We start from the raw sequence: 21,077 nt of genomic DNA, 5'->3' as shown, positions 1-21,077 counted from the left end.
TGTTCAATCTCTGTCAGCTTCACTGTTAATCCTGAGCCAATATCAGGTCACCTGTCAAATGTGTCAAACAGTTGAAATAAATGATTCCAGATCACACATTCAGATTTTTTGGGGAGGACTGAGAAATATAATTTCAGTGTTTTCAGCAGACTGAGCAAAGTGAAGCATTGCAATGAACACTCCTTACTCCAGGTCCAGAGGAACACTCCTTCCTCCTCACTCCTTACTCCAGGTCCAGAGGAACACTCCTTACTCCAGGTCCAGAGGAACACTCCTCACTCCAGGTCCAGAGGAACACTCCTTACTCCTCACTCCTTACTCCAGGTCCAGAGGAACACTCCTTACTCCAGGTCCAGAGGAACACTCCTTACTCCAGGTCCAGAGGAACACTCCTTACTCCAGGTCCAGAGGAACACTCCTTCCTCCAGGTCCAGAGGAACATGCAGATGTCTCGTCCAGTTTGTTACCAGCCACTTCCACCTCTTAGCCCTCTCAAACATTCCTCAGAATTCCTTAGAATGTTTGAAAGGGGGAAAAAAAATAATCATTACGTCATGAAGCGACACAAATACAAAGCATGCCCTGTGAATATCTTAGCCCGACACCCATGTGCTGTCATCAAAGAAAATGTGGCGACCAAACAAAATATACTAACTCCCCAAAAATGACCTCATTTTCTTAATTTATCTGTAGACTGTGATACAGTAGCACAGATGTGTCATTCGCTCTAGACAGTAAGGGGTCTCTGCCTTTGCTTGCTGAAAGCTTGCTCTGTCCTGTGAGCCCCAAGCATGTGTGTCTCCTCACCTCCCTCACCTCCCTCACCCCCTCGTCTCTGCCCCCCTCCTTAGGTCAGTGTCTCCCCCAGCGTACCTGAGGAGCTGTGTAGAGCGTGAGGATGGTGGGTGAGAGGAGGCTGGTGGCAGGACAGGGGGCAGGGGGCTAGGGGGTGGAGAGTAGGGGGCTTCTTAACTCCGTGGAGGTCATTTGCGTGAGCAGTAAGCCAGGGGGGTGGCCTCGCTCAGTCTAATTTCCATGGCTTTGTTTTTGTAATCCTCTTGCTATTCGAGGGCTAGATTCTTGACATCGCTGCTCAACCCGACAGAATCAACGAACAAACGCTAGGGGAGAGGGGAGAGGGGCTGTGAGAGCCAGCGCACCACCTAGTCACTCACAGCAGAGGATAGGGGAGGAGAGGAGAAATAGGAAGGGGAGGGCAGAGGAGAAGAGGAGAGAGACAGGGAGAGGTTCCTGGCGGGAGGTGTGGAGGACAAAGGGAGGTGGAGGAACATCTCAACTCAAACCCATCGAGACTCATTCACCACTGCTTATCATCGTACAGATAAAAAAGGATCATATTGCAGTGTTGTGGATTTAATTGATTCTTAGTAGATTGAATTGACTCAAAAGTCCTTTTATTAAGCAAAGATACATGAGCTCAGAGAAAAAGTAGCAGACGAAAAGCCCCCTCCCATCAGAGGGGCAAAGCACTTTATAGCAGTTTCCTGCCTGATGAAGTCACTATTCCTGCTTGGCCAATCATAATCCTCGGTTCTTGGCACATCTCTTACAGTAAAGGAAGGCCTTCCTCTACAGTGCTAGACTCCCCGGTATGTACTAGAGAGACCTCAATTCTCAGTATGAAATGATATAAAACTACAACAGCAGTTTCTTAAATTAGCTTTTGTTGTTGTTGGAGTAGCAGGTAGGCTACAGAGATTTTTTTTTGAAATAGAACAACATGTTTTTGAATAATATATTATAGAGATGTTTGGGTTTTAGTCTACGGCAGAAGTCGTAACTCTGTAGTCCTGACAGCAGTGGGAGGCTCATTCCACCGACGGGGCGCTGGTCCTGTCTTGGTCCAGACACCCTAACCCTAACCCATCTCCCGCGTTGACTACTGGCTCCGCCATCAGACCTCCATCCACAACGCTGCCACCCCTCTGGTGTTCAATCTCCACAAATTCTCACATGTCACCGTCCTCCTTCACACCCTTCACTGGCTCCCCGTAGCAGCTTGCATCAGATTCAAGACCCTGGTGCTCGCCTACCAGGCGGCAAAGGGAACTGCCCCTCCCTACTTGCAAGCAATCGTCACTGACTGAGTATGTTCATATTACACTGTCATGGCCTCTACATACCGTACTGAAATGTGTAGTCTAATTTCCCTCTAGCATGCAACAATAAGAGAGAAAAATAGAAAATGTGCATTTTGCTCATCGTCGTTGTCTAGATTTTTATTTTTTATTTTTTACATTGTTTTTATTTAAGTTTCAGCAACTCATACAATCGTGTCCACAATTTTGTCTACTGATTTTTAACATGTTTTTTCAAATGTAGGCTACATGTATGGTTTATAGATAATTTAAAGAACAACAAACAAAACAAAAACAACAAAAGCAACAACGACAACAAAAAAAGGGTAGGAGATTTCTAACACATATACTCCTTAACTTTCTTTGAGAGTGGAATGAACATTTATTCAACTATCCTGGCTGATCGTTTGGAATAAAACATTTAAAGAAAAAGAATGCTGTGGCGCTCATGTGAAGTGTTATCTGGATAAAGATTGTACGCGAAAAGTCGTTGACTTCCCTGTCTTGAGTCAGACACAGCCCTATCAGTATCCAAGCAGGAGACGCTGCCATATAAATCAAACTCAACGACACTTGCGTCTCCGAGCTTGGCGGTTTGATGTCCCAGATTGCCGCATGTACTTTCAAAAGGCCATCCTGGTCATTGGTAGTTCTTGGTGTTCTATTCAAGTTCAGCCTTTACACAAGCATGTTCTTAACCCAGCTTTCACAGGCGTGGACTCAAAAATACCACAACGGAGCACTTGCTGCACCTTACGATAATCACCCCAAAGCCAATTAACCTGTAAGTCCCTCTGGCCTGCGTTACCCAGGGCCAGGCCATGCTACCCTCTGGCCTGAGTTACCCAGGGCCAGGCCATGCTGCCCACCACTAACTCAGTGACACTAATCACAGGATGTGATGGTTTACTGCTGTCTGAGGGTCCTGCCACAGAGAAGCGTGTTCTTCCAAGCTTCCACTCGCCACCATGACCACATCACCCCTGTCCTCCAAAACCTACACTGGCTCCCGGTCAAATTCAGGATCCAATTAAAAATCCTACTCACCCCTTACAAAGCCATCAACAATCTGGCCCCCTCCTACCTTGCCAACCTCGTCCCCCTCCACACCCCCCTCCCGTTGCCTCAGGTCTGACGACCAAATCACCCTCAAGACCACCAGGACCAAGCTCCGGACCTGGGGTGATAGGGCCTTTTCAGCCGCAGCCCCGTCCCTCTGGAACGCCCTCCCCAACCACATCAGACAGGCCAACACCCTCCCAACATTTAAATAGGCCCTCAAAACCCACCTCTTCAAGCTCGCCTTCACCAGTTAACCCTCTCCCCCTCCCCTTCCCATGTGTCCCCAGCACTACCTTCATTAGGCCCCTATACTTTCTTTTATTTAATTTTTTTGTCTTTTTATTATTACTACTCAATGAGTGTCTAGAAAAGCGTTATATAAGTCTAATGTATTATTATTATTATTATTATTATTATTATTATTGTTGGGTTACCATGGTTGTAAATACGCTTTTCACCCAGCGAACCGTGCCACCTGCATGAGCCTGTTTGCAAGGTGTACCCACGTCGAATGTGATGGAGGCAGCATGGATACTCTAGACTAGGAACTTCCTTCAGGGGCTCAGGGGCTTGGGGGCAGAGGCCAAAGCCTCATGTAACTCTAATTCGCAGTTTGATGGGAAGGGGGGGGGGGGGTTCTCTTCAGGGTTATGACTGATGTTTACAGAGTGGTCTTAAGCCCTGATCGGACCAGCAGACCCACTGAGTAAGACTGCTCTCTCTTCCCAGAGGTAACGGGAAGTAATGCTGATTGCGTGCGACAGGGAGAACTGAAACAGCACTCTCTCAAAGCTTGAGAGGGGAGCGCACGTGATATCATTGTCGCAGAGGCATCGAGAGGTCTATCACACAGTTTAATGGAAGGTAGTCTCTCGATTATTAGGGTTGGCCAAGGAGCTCATTCTAACCAATCAGTCAACGCTAAGTGCTGCTTGTCCTCCCATTCAGTGTTGTGAGGTGTACCAACATTCAAATGCGCTTGTCGTGTTCAATGTTTCTCCGATTTCAATTTATGACACATCATTTGAAAGCTTACAATCTGTAGTGTAAGCACATGTACATGTCACATATTTGTTTTACCTTAAACTGCTCCTCCTGAGACATCCACTACCCCCCAGCACTGTGTCTCCTGAGACACCCGCATTTCCCCTTTACTGTGTCCCCTATGACTTCTACTGCCCCCCTTGTACTGTTTCTCTGTTCTCCAGTGTCTATATATAAAAATAAAAATAAAACGTTTTTCCTTCTATCACGGAGACTGCCAATGGCCCCGGGCCTGAGCTGGATTACTCTTCCTGCTGCGACTGGTGGATTGATGATTCACTCGCTTAGTCAAATGTATCGATTGTAAGTCGCTTTGGAATAAGGCGTCTGCTAAATGCCCAAAATGTAAATGTAAATGTTTTCTCCCCAGGCGCTGAGCCTCCAGGGCAGGCTGAAGTTCCTTCTTGGTCAGAACCACCGGCTGGACGATGGATGCAACGTCCCCCCCCAGCTGGCTCTGTTTGCCATCGCCACGCCCCTCCAGCCCCCCTCCATCCTGGAGATCAGGACCAAGAACATGATCTTCAGGACAAAGCACAAACTGGACTTCACTCCCATGGCCTGCGATGCCAAGTACTGTCACTTCATATTATCCTAAAGCTTTCCTAAAGATTTTGACTGTTTTAAGACTTTTCTGGTGTTCAATTAATTATACAACTAAATTGTCTTCAAGTCCTCTTCAAAGCCATTTGACATTTTGGCTTTGATCAATAATGAAGGATCAGACAGTGGGTCTGCTGTTTTTTATTGACAAGACAGGCGCAGACAAAAACAGGTAGAAAAGCAGTAGACAATTCTCCTGTGCATTCACAGTTCAGGGTTCCCGTGCTGGTCTTAAAAAGCCTTAAAGTCTAAAATCTAGCAATCCAAATTATAAGGGCTAAAAAGGTCTTAAAGTTCAGTTATTCGGTCTAAAAATGAGATGATAGGTCTTTAAAAAGAGATTAGTGTATCCTTCAAGGAAATCAGTCCAACCACATCTATTTACGCAGAAGTTAATCAACTACTTTTGAGTAATTATGGGACTTATTTATTTTATATTAATTTTATATTAATTATCTTTTTTTGTCTGTATGGCAGTGAAATCCCTAATTTAATCACCTTGAGGATGACAAAAAGCTATCATATGGTGTCACGAATAGGTCTAACATTTTATTCAAAGAGATCTATAAAAAGGTCTAAAAAGGTCTTCAATTTGACTTGTTGAAACTTGTAGGAACCCTGCAGTTATAACCAGCCATCGTAACATTAGAACATAACCATGAAAGTTTTTGGGTTTCAAATGAACAGTGAACTGTTTATGTTGATTTCTTGCAGGGTATGAAGTCACATGCAGATGTGACACCTTGATGTGTCAACTCTCCCAGTCTCTAGTTCCTGCTGCACACCTGCATATGACTTCACACTCACAGACAAAGAGACTGTGTTCTGATACCAAAAGTTTGCTAGTTTGTCACACGCACACTATGTCAAACAGAGCAATAGTATTCAAATATACCAAAGTCAGAATCACTGAGCTCCGATTCTATATTCTAGGCCGCCTTTATTTACTTTAAATGGCTGCGGGGGGGACCAAACTCGTATGTTGACCTATGACCTCTTCTGCTCAACCCTTCAGCTCCCAATAGGTCCTTTTGCGTAAGCATGCAAAACTGATGATGGCAGATGGCAGCAATTTAAAAAAAAAAAGCTAGCAATCATTCATGAAGTTGGCTATAGCCAGCTAGCTATCTTTGACATAGAATTATACATAATGATTACGGCTCTGCAGGTGTTCTGTTTCAGGTGTTCAAAAAATTCTAAAAGTAAAAATGTCGACTTCCGGAGAGGGGCTCAACTCTACGGCCCCCTCTGTCCGACCTCACATAGCCTACAAAAGAATCGGTGCATGACACCCCTAAGGGCATGTGTTCTTCATCTGTGTGTGTTCACCATACAGTCGGATGGTTTGACGAGTGTACAAACTATTTTCACTGCCTTGTACTCGTTATGGAGCTATCGCTAATCCACGCCCCCTAGTATAACGAACCTATCACTAAGCCACGCCCCCTAGTATAATGAACCTATCACTAAGCCACGCCCCCTTTGAACACTCGGACAAACAAACAACGCTTCACTGACAGTGACTGACTGACCGACCGTGACTAAATGACATTCAACGACTTACAATGGCGGGAGTTGGCAAATTTCTGATTTCTGATTTACCACAGCAAGTAATAGACATGTTTTTTTAAAGATGACAATAATATTTAGTCTAGAAGCTTTTCACCATCAGATATTAGCGAGTTGTTTGTCCGAGTTTTCTGCCTGTAGTGACGTTTGCTGTGATATGATTGGACAATTTCTATTTTGGGGCGTGGCTTAGCGATAGGTCCATTGCATTCTGGTATTATTGATTATTCTTTACTAATGATTACATTTTTTTGTGATTCCCTGTCATTGCAGGGGGAAGATCGTGCTGGGCTACACCGAGGCAGAGCTGCGGGTTCGAGGCTCTGGGTATCAGTTTATCCATGCAGCTGATATGCTCTACTGTGCTGAGAACCACGTCCGCAGTAAGCCTGTTTCCTATGACGTTCATTTTCATCAGTGGCAGGCCGTGCATTTCACACCTAGGCCTTCAGTGATGTCCTACACAGTCCTACCTGAATTATTCCACCTCTTAATACCATCGTTATGACGCCATGGCTCTAGAAACTATACATTTAGACAGAAATGCAGTATAAGCGGGCGTTGCAATTTTTATTATACGGCTCTCTCTCCCACTAAGCGTCACCTCGTCTGGGTGTATTAAATTCATTGCATAAAAACGAAAGCGTCAGTTATTTCCCGAACTTTGCTTCTCGGTCTGTCGATCTCGATAGGAGAACCGTATCGAGTCCATTCAAGGCTGATTATCTTTCCCATGTTCATACAGGGGTTCGTTTTCGACGATAGCACCCCGGGAAGTGATTAAAAGTTTGCATTGAAGCGCACCCCCCCCCTGACAGCCCACCACTGATTTTCATGAATCACAGAATATTCCAAATAACACTGGTGTAGGAGCAGCTTGATGTGAAGGCGGTGGTTGTTCTACATGAGACATTATCAGTAGCAGACATAATCAACCGTCTGTCTCCTCTGTTGTTTGTTTGTAGAGTGAAACAATCGTTCAGCAGCAGTGTCCTACTTAGCCTCTGAACTGAAATGACCTTGTAGTCACAACCATGGATCCTAGTAGCAATTAGCATCACCACACTCTAAAAACAATCATTACCGCAGTGCTTGGTGGCTGACACTAGTTAACATTCTGGTACAGTCTGTCTGATGTTACGCAGGCGGTGACACCATAGGGCAGTGATATTCTGCACCGATATTTACTGTGCCTTTCCATTGTCCATGAATATTACATTTTACACTAGGCCTATCCTCCCTTATAAGCGGCGGCCTCACGAAAAAAGCAGAAGTACAATTGTTAGCTCAAAGAAAAGCTAGAGATCTGACAATCTGCTTTAGTGTCAGGGCCTTGGGGAGGAAGTATAGGCGTGCGGTGCAGACATAGGTTGACATAACTGAACAAGGAATTCACGGGCAAACTGTCAGAGAACTGTTGGAAAGCTCTGTAGGACTCTGTTGGATCATGGGTGAGACAGACACAATGAGAGCAGTGGCAGCAGTGCATTTTCATTCATTAACATTGTAGAGAAACGTGGAAGAAAAAACAGCTCATAACGAACTCACCAACTATCCCCCTTTTTAACATCTCAATTACTTAAAATATTTGGAACCAACTCCCGCCATTGTAAGTCATTGAATGTCATTCAGTGAGTCACAGTCGGTCAGTCAGTCACTGTCAGTGAAGCGTTGTTTGTTTGTCCGAGTTCTCAAAGGGGGCGTGGCTTAGCGATAGGTCCATTGTCCATGTGCTCAGTTCTAGAACGTCCTCTGTGTCATGTGATTCAGTTCTAGAACGTCCTCTGTGTCATGTGATTCAGTTCTAGAACGTCCTCTGTGTCATGTGATTCAGTTCTAGAACGTCCTCTGTGTCATGTGATTCCATGTGCTCAGTTCTAGAACGTCCTCTGTGTCATGTGATTGAGTTCTAGAACGTCCTCTGTGTCATGTGATTGAGTTCTAGAACGTCCTCTGTGTCATGTGATTCCAGTGATCAAGACGGGAGAGAGCGGGCTGACGGTCTTCAGACTACTCACCAAGGAGAACCGCTGGAAGTGGGTCCAGGCCAACGCCAGGCTCGTGTACAAGAACGGCAAGTCTGACTACATCATCGCCACCCAGAGGCCCCTGGTGTAAGTACACTATTACCGCCAGGCCATAACTTAATACATAACTGAATATTATTGTTCCCTTTAAGTATATACTGTATACCGGTAATGGATTTTCCTGGGGTTAATCGTATATTGCGTTCTACTGTATACAGTACAGAGTTCGAGTCCATACGTAGTGGAATAGCATTCTCACAATGTTGTTACTAGAGTAATTACAGTGTTATTACACTTACACAGGTATCGGGGCAACTTAATGTTACTTAATGCTGGTCGAGAGAGGACGCTGGCGTTGCTTGTTCGCCGCATCTCTGCCCGAAATCTAGATATACTTGCAGTATACAGAGTAGATTGTCCTACAAAGACACTTAGATTTAGATTTAGTCATCTAAACATTAATTAGACCCCTATACTTTTTTTTTAATTTCTTTTTTAAATTTCTTTTACTACTCGATCTTTTCAGTTTGTAAAGCGTCTTTGAGTGTCTAGAAAAGCGCTATATAAGTCCAATGTATTATTATTATTATTATTATTATTATTATTATTATTAATGTCACTTCTGTTTCTAGTGAGGAAGAGGGAGGAGAGCACTTGAGAAAGCGTTCCATGCACCTGCCCTTCACCTTCGCCACGGGGGAGGCCCTGCTCTACCAGTCCAGCTACCCTATACACGGCTTCTCAGACTCCGTCCAGAGCAAAGGCAAGAGCAGCAAGCCCAAAAAGGGAAAACTAGACAAAAACTCCAAGGACAACAACCTGGACCCCAGCTCCCTGCTGGGGGCGCTGATGAGGCAGGACGAGTCCGTGTACGTGTGCCAGCCCGCCGTCGAGCCCAAGATGTCCTTCCACAGTAGTCTGTTCAGCGAGCAGCAGGGGGATAGCGGTAGTTCCACCGCCGGTCTGGGACGCCAGAGCTGGGACGCCGTGCCCAACGGTGTGGCTGACTCCAAAAGCGACGAGCTATCCGGCAGTGTTGACCCTCTCCTGGCCACGCTGGACTCCCTGTCCCTGGAGGGTGACGAGACGTGCTCCAACAGTGAGCTCTTCAGCGCCCTGGAGAACCTGGGACTCAACGCCGAGGACCTGGAGCTCCTCCTGCTGGACGAGCGCATGATCCGCGTGGAGATGATGGACCCGGACTACATCCCCTCCCTCAACGACCTGCTCACCAACAACGAGATCCTCTCTTACATTCACGACTCTCTAGAGAGCAGGACAGCAGAGGAGGGCCAAGGGGGTAGTAGCTGTGTTTCTGTACCCCCGCCACCGCCACACCCTCCCGCCTTTGCTCCTGACCCCCACTCCCAGGCCAACCTCCCCCCCGTACCCCCCCAACCTACTGTCCCCCCTCAGGTACCCGGCCAGAGGCCGCTCAAGCATCCGCCCATCGTGCAGCTCTCCCAACAGATGCAGCAGCACCTCGACGCGGCACTGACCGGTCATCACAGGAAAGCGGACTCCTGGCCCCCTCGTTCTCAGGCTGAGGAGGTCCCCACACCTAACCAGTCAGACATGTTGACCGGGGTCCACAACGGCCACTGGGGATCCAAGATTGACCTGGACAATCACTGCCGCCAGCAGCAGCAGCAGAAACAGCCTTTGCTCAACGGTAAGGCCTCTCAGTTGGGGCCGCACAAACACCACCACCAGAACCCTCAGCACCCTCAGCAGCACCACCATCAACAGCAGCAGCTAGAGCAGCAGCAGTGGCAGCAGCAGAGCCAGGTCCTGGACCAGCTCCAGTCTCAGTGCCATTTCAAGCAGAGAGGTGATAGTAGTAACTCCACCCTCAACGGGGCGCACAGTCACAGCAGCGCCCTCCAGTGGCAGGGTTGCAGCTACCAGGACCAGACGGGAGTGACAGCGAACGGAGTCTGCCTCAACGGCCATTCTGCCGCCCTCTCAGTCTCACAGACTGGCAGGAGGGTCGCCCACGTGGATTACAGTACGGCCGACACGCCAAATGCGGGCGTCGCCATGAATCGCGTTAGCGTAGGAGATGTGGGTCAGTACCAAGGAGTGGTGACTGCTGCCCCCCCCTCCTACCCACTGGGCTATCAGAGACAGCAGCAGCAGCAGCCCCAGGGCCAGTCCAAAGGCTTCCCTCAGTACGCCTCTCACAACTCCTCCCTAGAGCAGATCATGGGCCTCTCCCAGCCACAGAGCACCATGCCTCCCCTGGATGCCTACGGCATGTCCGACACATCAGCCTCCCCAGATGCCACTTGCAGCAAGGTACGCAACAATGAACAGGGTTCCCACGGGTCCTTGAAATCCTTGAAAGTTTTTGAATTTGAGGGGGAAAAAAATCAAAGTCTTAAAAGTTTTTGAAAATAGACATGGGTCACTGAAAGTGCTTCCCCTCTCTCTCTCTCTAAAATGTTTTACTTAGCTCGTCAACTAGTAAATAAGTCTCTGTATTGCTTAACTTTACACATATTTCACAATATATTGTTTTGCTGTGCTGTGGTAGAGAAGGCAAGAGACCATCTAGTGTTCACACATTCAAGCATCTCTTTTTAATTGTTGTCTGTGAGCGGATAGTTCCTATTATATAAATTCTCATCTAGGTCTGTCTCAAACTATGCCGTGTTGGGTCCTTGAATTTGAGGGAATTGAGTCTTGAAAGTCCTTGAAAGGTGCTTGAATTGGATGTTTCAGAAGGTGTGAGAACCCTCGAATTTTAAGTGGTCGTGTTTTGTCGGTAAGTGTTCAGGTGTAGAAGAGTGTCGTTCCATTTGATGGCAAACTACCTACTAGCCATCATCATCATCATCATCATGGATAGCACGCATTCAGCCATGAGGTGACTGTTCTGTCCCTCTTTGATAACCTGAAATCAGAGGGCTGTGGGGAAGACTAGAATGGTTTGCATTATTTCATTTCCATCATTTCTTTCAGTAGAGCAGTAGAGCATGTGAAATGGGGCCACAGGCCAGTGTAGGCTGCTCTATCGTTCCATCTAAACTATGGTGATGTGAACAGACATGCATTGTCTATTAAAGAGAGGAGAGCAAGCTCACTGCAGCTGAGACTCTATGAATGTAGTAAAGTAGGTCTCTTACGGGGTTATCTGTACTGACAAGCTATATTTGACTCGTGAGCATTACAACACAATAGGGTCAACAATATCTTAAGCAGTATATAATAAAATAAGCAGCATTTAATTTAAATCCTGGTTCTATATCTATTCTAATTCTCCTAACCCATGGTTGGGTAACTGTTGCTGATAGAAGGGAGGCCTCTCTGGGGTTTTTTGAAGTCCAGTAGTCTAGTCTGTAGACTGGCATCCCCATGTGAACCTGGCTCTTAGTTTCTCCGTGTAAGTTTGTAAGTTTCTCCAGTCTCTGTTATGTCATTTGGTAATCCACTGTATCTGAGATAGAGGACAGAGGCCAGTAGTAGGTCATTAACACTAGAACAGGGTGCCTTTTTTACCTACTAAAAGAGCCGCCTCGGATGGTCAAATGACCATAGTCTTTACAATGCTCAAGCTGCTATTTACACACAATGACCATTAGTTGGCCGCTTGTAAATTAGCCTGCTTCCTACACAGAAAATCTGCAAAATAGCTTTATATTAGCTTATCCTGAAGCTAATATGTAATATTCCTGTGGTTTTGAAAATGTAAGGATACTGGGTGGTAGAACGCACATATCTAGGAAAAGTCATGAAAGGAGGGTCCTGAAAGAGTGCAAAGATATAACATTTCTTTTACTCACAGGCCTCATGGCTGTTCTAGTGTTAAATCATTTGATAATGCATTCTTTGTGCTGTGTTTTGGCCTAAAACCTGATTGGTGGCTCTCATGCAGTGGTGGGCGGTGCATTTCACACCTAGGCCTTCAGTGATGTCCGACACATTCCTACCTGAATTATTCTACCTCTTAATACCATCGTTATGACGCCATGGCTCTAGAAACTAGACAGAAACACAGTATAACCGGGCGTTGCATCACCTTAACATAGTCAGACAAGTACAACAGAGTTATATTAATATTTCCGAAGCATTTTTAATCAATAAATCCGCATTTACAATGAAGAGTGTTAAACTAACATCTTTAAGATCGCTACATTACCCACGTCTGTTGTCTCGTCCACCATAATAGCGACAAAGGGTGCCTTTTTAATCTCCATTTTGATCTCTTCTCCCATCACTTCAGCAATAGCAAAAATCAGGTCGTTTTGTATTTTGCCTGACGTCCCAGTAAACACTTTGTTTGTGGACAGGTGGTAATGTAAATCTGGGTTGTTTTCAGCCAGAAAAGAAAGAAGCTCAACGTAGTTTCCTCTGTTTGTGGACTCGGCGCTTTTATCGTGTCCCCTAAATGAAAGTTATTGTTTACCCAAAAACAGGACACAATCGATCAGTATTATCGATCAGTCAACGAAAGCTTTCGTTGTGGAGCTCCGTTTCCCTGCGCACTTTCAAAAGTTTCACATCTACCGGCATAGTTACGCATCTCAATAGTGAATATCAATAGTGCGTATCAATAGTGCGTATCCAATCAAAAGATGTGCTGGGTGCTGACATCATTGAGCCTTACAGCAGGCGCCGTTGTTGCTTTTGCTCGCATCTACGTAGGTTTACTAGGTACGCCACAGGTTTTCTCGTTCCAACGTTAAGTTACAGGTCGTATTTGCGGCACCGTTTATCGTGCAGGCGGGCAGATTTTTTAGCCCCCTAGCAACACATTTTGATTGGATAAAAGCTCTAACATAAAGGCCAGCCCTCCAAATCTCAATCGGAGACTGGAAGCAGCGCAACCAAGAGGAAAGCTATGAAATGAAGAGAATAGACTATGGGGAATCATTAATACATATTTGTGGAAAAAATATATTAAAATAAAATGTATATTCTGATGATGTTTAGGCCAGCAGAGAAGGCCTTGCTGGCCCTGACGGCACACCACTGCTCTCATGGATATTATTAGTGTTAAGGAAATCAGTGAGCTGACCACTTTCACCAATATATTAGACAAAAATGTTAGGTTGGAAATAGACCTATCTTTTTTTTAAATATCTCAGTCAAGATTGTTTTTTTCCAACAAGGGCTTGATTACAGCCACTATCAGTGGTTTGGGAATACAGGATTGAGTCTGCAAGGACTAGAAAGTTGAAACGTTTTGTATGCAAAGGGTCTAGGATGCAGGTAGACGATTTAGCACAATAAATCAATGTAGATAATGTGCCAAGAGAAATAGGTGATAGAGATTCAAGAGCCACAGGTGATCTTTGAGCCTCATAGTCCTGTGCTATCAATGTGGTGTGGGAATTGGGTTCAGAGGACACAGTGATTTTATGTCATTCTCATTCTCATGTCAATGTTGTCAATAAAGAAATTCATGATATCAGCACAGCTAAAATGAGAGAGTATTTTACTAGGACTGACTTTTAGTTAGTTCAGTTTCATCAATCCATTTAGAGAGGTACGTTTAGGGCTTATTTATATTGAGGTAGATTATCTTTCCAGGCAAGATGGAAGACCTTGAGTTTAGTGGCGTGGCAATGCCTGCTTTAGACACTTTCTTGAGTATACCAGGGCGCAAGCTTCTTCTGGCAGATTCCTTTACTCTTGAGAGGGGCAACAGTATCCAGAGCGTTTCTTAGTAAAGTGTTAAGTCCGTCTGTCACAGTATTTTTCTAGGCAGGGGTCTAGGGGCCCCCTCAGCTGAGAGTGCAAATGGACAGAGGCTGGGAGGTTAGAGACTGGGAGGTTAGAGGCTGGGAGGTTAGAGGCTGGGAGGCTGGGAGGATAGAGGCTGGGAGGTTAGAGGTTGGGAGGATAAAGGCTGGTAGGTTAGAGGCTGGGAGGTTAGAGGCTGGGAGGTTGGGAGGTTAGAGGCTGGGAGGTTAGAGGCTGGGAGGTTGGGAGGTTAGAGGCTGGGAGGTTAGAGGCTGGGAGGTTGGGAGGTTAGAGGCTGGGAGGTTGGGAGGTTAGAGGCTGGGAGGTTAGAGGCTGGGAGGTTGGGAGGTTAGAGGCTGGGAGGATAGAGGCTGGGAGGTTAGAGGTTGGGAGGTTAGAGGCTGGGAGGTTAGAGGCTGGGAGGTTAGAGGCTGGGAGGTTGGGAGGTTAGAGGCTGGGAGGTTGGGAGGTTAGAGGCTGGGAGGATAGAGGCTGGGAGGTTAGAGGTTGGGAGGTTAGAGGCTGGGAGGTTAGAGGCTGGGAGATTAGAGGCTGGGAGTTTAGAGGCTGGGAGGTTAGAGGCTGGGAGATTAGAGGCTGGGAGGTTAGAGGCTGGGAGGTTAGAGGCTGGGAGGCTGGGAGGTTAGAGACTGGGAGGATAGAGGCTGGGAGGTTATCAGTGAACCTTTGGGTAGTTTAGCATTAACACTAGAACAGCCATGATAGCCATGTGAGTAAAGAAAAGTGTTATATCTTTGCACTCGATCAAATTTCAGGACCCTCCTTTCATGACTTTTCCTAAACATATGTGCGTTCTACCACCCATTATCCTTACATTTTCAAAATCACATCAGGATAAGCTATTTTGCTGTTTTTTTGTGTAGGAAGCAGGCTAATTTACAAGCGGCAAACTAGTGGTCGTTGAGTGTAAATAGCAGCTTGAGCATTGTCAAGAGGGGATCATTTAGTAGGTAAAAAAGGCACGGCTGTTCTAGTGTTAATGAAAAAAAAATGTAGTTTCAGGGATGGGAGGGCCAGAGAATTTCTATTCAAGTTAAACAGTTAAATTCAAAATATCAATTCTAGGAGCTAAAACAAGGTTTAGGGTATGATTTTGAATGTGTGTTGCTCCAGAGACATGTTGAACAAACCCTAGTCAGTAGGTCTGCATGTACACTCTCACATCACACTCCCATGCCTTGGATTTTATGTTTTTAACCGAGACTTGGTTGAATGAGGGTGAATTAGCGCCCCTGACAAATCTCTGCCCTCCCGACACCAGTTTCTTCAGCACTCCCAGACTGACTGGAAAGGGGGGGGGGGGGGGGGGGGGGGGGCGTGGCCTCTTTGTTTAATGATGGCTTTAAATGCAAACAGATACTAAATGGTGCTGCTTTTACTAGTTTTGAATTACAGCTTTTTTCGATAAACAAACCAGCTGATTTCCTGTTTGCTGTGATCTACCGTCCACTAAAATATAATGGGAACTTTATCTCTGAGTTTGTAGACTTTCTATCCAGGTTTATCCCTCACTATGACACGATTTTGATTATGGGGGATATAAACATTCATGTCTGCTGTCCTGACAAGCCTTTAGTGAATGACTTCTTAAACATCATTGATTCTTTTAATCTTACACAGTTTGTGTCTGGACCAACACACCAGCTTGGGCACACACTAGATGTAGTACTAGGTTGCGGAATATCTGTGACAGATATAGAATTCTGTAAACTGCCAATGTTGGATCACTTTGCGATTGTGTTTGATGCTTTACTCCCGAATTTAAAAGACCCAGGGACTAAGGAAACACGCTTGTGTCGCTATATTAGCCCCAGAGCTTTAAGTGATCTATGTCTGAGATTGCCTGATACTGTAAACCAGGTTTTTAGCCAGACCTGTTCAGTTGACAATCTTACTGATAACTTTAATGGCGCTCTCCAGGGCCTGCTCGATTTAGTGGCACCAGCAAAGATCCGTAAAGCTTCTCAAAAGAGCTCTACACCCTGGCTAAATGATGAGTTACTAATTCTCAAAAAGAACTGCAGAAAAGTTGAGCGCCAGTGGCGTGGCTCTAGGCTGGAGGTGCATTATCAACTGTGGCACGAAAATCTGATCACCTATCAGTCTGGGATGGATGCGGCGAAGGCAGCCTACTATTCTAATCTGATAGCTACAAATAAGCACAATCCCAGACTTAACACTGTTGCTCGGTTGACACAAGGCCATCAGAAAAAGAGCTGTACTGAAGTGTCAGCATATGATTTTTCTGACTTTTTTGATGACAGAGTAGAGGCTATTAGAGCCAGGATACCACAGCCATCCATGGGGGGATTAGTTTTTGGTGCCATTTTGCCCCCTTATTCAGGAAATGTTTTCTCTGAGTTTGAGTCCATCTCATTAGATGATCTGACTAAGGTGGTCGTGGCTTCTAGATCCACAACTTGCTCCCTGGATCCGCTACCAGCCTGGGTTATTAAGGATCTTTGGTCAACTCTAGGAGCCTATGTCTTAGCTATCCTCAATCTATCTCTCTTAAATTGAGTTTTCCCAGCCTGTTTTAAATCTGCGGTGGTTAAACCCCTATTAAAGAAACCGGGTCTAGATCCACTCTCACTGGCAAGTTATAGACCTGTCTCGAATTTGGCTTTTTTATCTAAGGTTTTTGAAAAAGTGGTTTCAAAACAGCTTGTAGATTTTCTGTCTTCTAATAATCTGTTTGAGCCACTACAGTCGGCATTCCGCACCAACCACTCTACTGAAACAGCACTCACTAAGGTGGTAAATGACTTGCTTTTGACGGTCGACTCAGGCTCAACATCTGTTCTTTTATTGTTGGACCTGAGCGCTGCTTTTGACACAGTAGAATAGATCATCACATATTACTAGATAGGCTCAGGAACCTGTTTGGCATCTCAGGCCAAGTATTCCAGTGGCTAGAGTCATACCTGTTAAATAGATCCCAATGTGTTCTACACAATAACGTATTGTCTGCATCCCGGGCAGTGAAGTATGGAGTCCCACAGGGGTCCGTTCTGGGCCCTCTGTTGTTCTCACTGTACTTAGCACCACTGGGTCAGATCTTGCGTTCTTTTGGTCTTGCTTTTCATTGTTATGCTGATGATTTACAACTATATATGCCTATAACAGCAGGAAATGTCTCAGACCTGTCTGGCTGCTGTGAAGGGCTGGTTATCAGCGAACTTTCTGCTATTAAATTCAGACAAGACTGAAATGATAAGATTCGGTCCAGCTAGACTAAATCATCCAGGTGATGGTCTTGTCTTGACCTTGGATGATTGTGTCATCCAGTGCAGGGACAAGGTTAAAAATCTTGGTGTCATTCTGGATCAGAGCCTCACATTTGACCCTCACATAAAGGGTGTGATAAAAATAGCATTCTTTCACCTCAGAAGAATTGCCAAGATTAGATCAATCCTTTCTTTTGAAGATGCTGAGGTTCTGATCCATTCTTTTGTGACATCCAGATTAGATTATTGTAATGTCCTTTTGTCGGGATTGCCAAAAAAGAGCTTCTATGGTATACAAACGGTCCAAAATGCTGCAGCTCGCATTTTGACTGGGTCTAAGAAATACGACCATATCTCACCAGTACTGGCCTCCCTTCATTGTCCATGTTAGAGCGGATTTCAAGATGCTCCTGCTAACATACAAAGCTATAAATGGCACTGCTCCTTCTTATTTAAAGGACCTTCTCGTCCCATATGTGCCCTCAAGGGCTCTGCGCTCACAAGGCTCTGCCCTGCTCATTATTCCTAGGGTTAGAAAAAAGACAATCGGTGAGCGTGCGTTCTCCTTCCGGGCACCAACTCTCTGGAACCGTCTTCCACTGGATATCAGACATGTAGAATCAGTAAAAGTGTTTAAAAATAAGCTAAAGACCCACCTGTTTTCTGTTGTCTACATGTCATAGGCTGTTTATTTGTGCTGTTGTAATTATATGTGTTTTTAAATTGAAATAGTTTAGTTTTTACCTATTATATTTGTGGTGCGAAATTGTGTGTTTTTTAAATTGCAATAGCTGTTTTTATATTGTTTAAAATGTGTTGTTTTTTACCTATTGTATTTGTGCTGGCTGCTTCCTATTGTAAAGCACTTTGATGTAAAGTGCTATACAAATAAAGTTATTATTATTATTATTATTATTATCAATGGACCTGTAGTAGATTATCCCTATGAAGACATATCAGTTGTGTGGTCTTAAAAAAAATAATAATGTAATGTGTGTGAACTAAAGAAGCCATCTTGTTTTGAATGATTCATGATACATGTATAGTGGACACACACACATTGGTCCAGGTTGAGAAGAAGAACCCACCCTCTTTTTAGATACTGTGCAGTTCCAGTCAGCCCTTGTGGTTGAGTTCTGGAGAAGGCGTCACTCTATCCTGGCTGTGTTCATCTGTGTTTCTCTCTCTTCTGATGACTGCATGGCCCCAGTTAACCCTAGCCCACTAAACATCTGCTGCCCTGCGTTCTCTGCCTGGCCTGCTTGATGTGTCCGGGTCAGTGGTCACACCAACACAGAAAGAGCTCATAGCGGTGTTGTTTTACTGTTTGTTGTTATTTTTGTTTTTTGTTTTTTATGGCAATTCTTCGCATCCTTTATCCTGCTTATCTGCATTGACTATTGTTGGGTTGAGAGGATTTAACATGTAGTTACTGACATACAGTACTCAAGTTGTAAAAGAAAATCAGGGGGGATGGTGGATTTTATCATATTGGGACAATTTTAGCATCCCCACAGCGTCAGTGACTTCAGTGTCAGTGACTTGGTAAAAATGTCATTGCATGTGTGCGTGCCCCCTCGCCCACAGTATTTTACTCAATATGCACAAAACTAAATGTTGAATTAGCAGTAACACCACGTTCATTGATAAAATGACATAAGGGATGGAAAGGGGGGATGGCAGTTTTAGAAGGGGGATGATTTTTACCATTTGTATTTCAGGGGGGATGCCATCCCCCCCTCATCCCCCCTCATCCCGCCTCAACTCGAGTGCTAGGTTTAGAGGATTTAACATGTAGTTACTAACATACAGTATCTGTTCTCATTGTGGAAAACCCTGTACAGTGGTAAATGTCTCCACAACCCCTGCCCTCGAATGGTAAATTGCTTTTCTACAAAAGCTACCACATAATCTAAAAAATACACAGTTGTAACATTAAATTCATTTATTTACAATCATTAATTGTTTCAGAATACATATATCCTTCCGCCACAGAATATAGTCCAATAAACAAGATCAACAATTTCATTGTAGGCTAGGCCACATTCACTTGCCTTTGAGCCAAGGTGTTCTTAATCAGATTGATTGGGAGGCGCATTGATACTGGATATGCGGTTGGAACTGAACTGAAGGTTGTTGGGGTATTTACCACTGTTGCTAGCCAATCAGAATCCAGTATCCAAACATGCTGTTGGCACTATAGGTGGTGTGTGTTCTAGAAGTCTTTGGCAGTTAGTGAGTTAAATGTGGTTCTATTTGATGTAGGGTTAGGGTTAGGGATAAGCCCAATGCACACGGCGTGCGTTTTTGTCGCACGACAACATTCGATTCTCAATTCACACCACCGAAGTGTGTGGGTGTGAATGGAGAATCGAATGTTGTCGTGCGACAATATCGCATCGCAATGCACACGGCGTTAGGGTGCAGCACGTGTACATTTTCACAAACCCGCCATTGTGGCACAGTGGTACCACAACCCAATCCGAAACCGTGGGAACTTAACCCAAAACCAGACCTGTAAGAGAAAGTAACATTGTCGTTGTCATAATGACGTTATGTAACATAGCAAGTAACATTCTCATAGGAGAGAGACAGAACAAGCAGTCTCTCTCAGACTGTGCTCTGACGACACAATACAGAATGAAATGTGGACTGTAACCAACCCGCAGGGTACTATACCCAAAGTCTACCCGCAAATTAATTTAGCAGGTTAATCGTGGGGGAAACCTTGGACACCCAACTCAATGCAGGACTCTCATTTGAGGATGCAGTTCAACTCTTATCAAGTAACACAAAGTCTACAAGGTCTCAGGATCGATGCTGTTTTGCCTCTCAACACTAATTTAGTCTTTTCCCTTCGTTTGTTTTGTTTTTTTCTAGTTGGAAAATGGCTGCATCCTCAACAACACCAGTGTGGCCTACGCAGGGAGAGGTCTCCTGCCTAACGAGGAAGGCTCTACACCCATGGACAGTCCTCACCCCTGCACCGACACCCTACCCAACCTCTGCGACCCACAGACCACGGGATACTACCTCTGAGTGTGTGTGTGTGTGTGTGTGTGTGTGTGTGTGTGTGTGTGTGTGTGTGTGGAGGGGGGGGGGGGGTTCTTCTCCAAAATGCATCTCATGTGGTAAACATGTACTGTGTAGTTGAGAGTAGTCATTACACCTACACTGTGAATTCTGTTGCTTTTCTTTCTGAGCATAAAGACTCCTGTCAGTCAAACCCATCAGTGACAACACTTGGAATGATACATGGTGTATAATGACCTCTTTACTCAATGTGTCAACGTACAAAACACAAATCACTATCAACAAGAGTGTGAGTATTTGAGTCTGTACTTCAAGGTACTATTACAACTTCAGTTTATTCATTCCTGGTACATATAAGAGGGATAATGAATGTGATGAAAGAACAGGAATCAATGTGGAATGTCAAATTATGGAGATTCATATTTATGAGGCATTGAGACATTGCGTGACATAAGAATGACAAGGTTCTATCTACATTTTTGGTCAAAATATAGTTTTTTACATAATCTGATCCAGTAGGTGTTTATTAATGCCTGTGTGGTGTTATTTTTTTAAATGTTTAAATGTTTTAGTTAGTAATTAATAAAATACAAAGGTTCCATCTCACAAAACATAATGGAATGTAAAAACTTTGACGCTCAATATCTCTGAACTACCCTAAACGGAGATAAAACCTTATCATTGTAAGCTCACGATTTCTCAAA

The 21,077-nt window shown here is 44.8% G+C and overlaps 1 protein-coding gene across 1 annotated transcript in view; it reads left to right on the top strand.

The window, feature by feature from the left end:
* The window catches only part of ahr1b (aryl hydrocarbon receptor 1b), a gene marked incomplete at both ends in the record, with an annotated part of 49,196 nt that extends 28,817 nt beyond the window's left edge, over positions 1-20,379 (top strand). Inside the window, 5 exons of the mRNA XM_080527677.1 lie at positions 4,576-4,778; positions 6,651-6,760; positions 8,350-8,491; positions 9,037-10,702; positions 20,221-20,379. Of these exons, the coding sequence (XP_080383803.1) occupies positions 4,576-4,778; positions 6,651-6,760; positions 8,350-8,491; positions 9,037-10,702; positions 20,221-20,379 (2,280 nt within the window). The remainder of the gene's footprint in view (positions 1-4,575; positions 4,779-6,650; positions 6,761-8,349; positions 8,492-9,036; positions 10,703-20,220) is intronic.
* Between the last annotated feature and the right edge of the window lie 698 nt (positions 20,380-21,077).

The sequence above is a fragment of the Nansenia antarctica genome, assembly GCF_963989245.1.
Source record: "Nansenia antarctica genome assembly, chromosome: 3".
Classification (NCBI taxonomy): Eukaryota; Metazoa; Chordata; class Actinopteri; order Argentiniformes; family Microstomatidae; genus Nansenia; species Nansenia antarctica.
The sequence above is the reverse complement of the archived record's forward strand: the minus strand, read 5'-3'. Positions and strand labels throughout refer to the sequence as shown.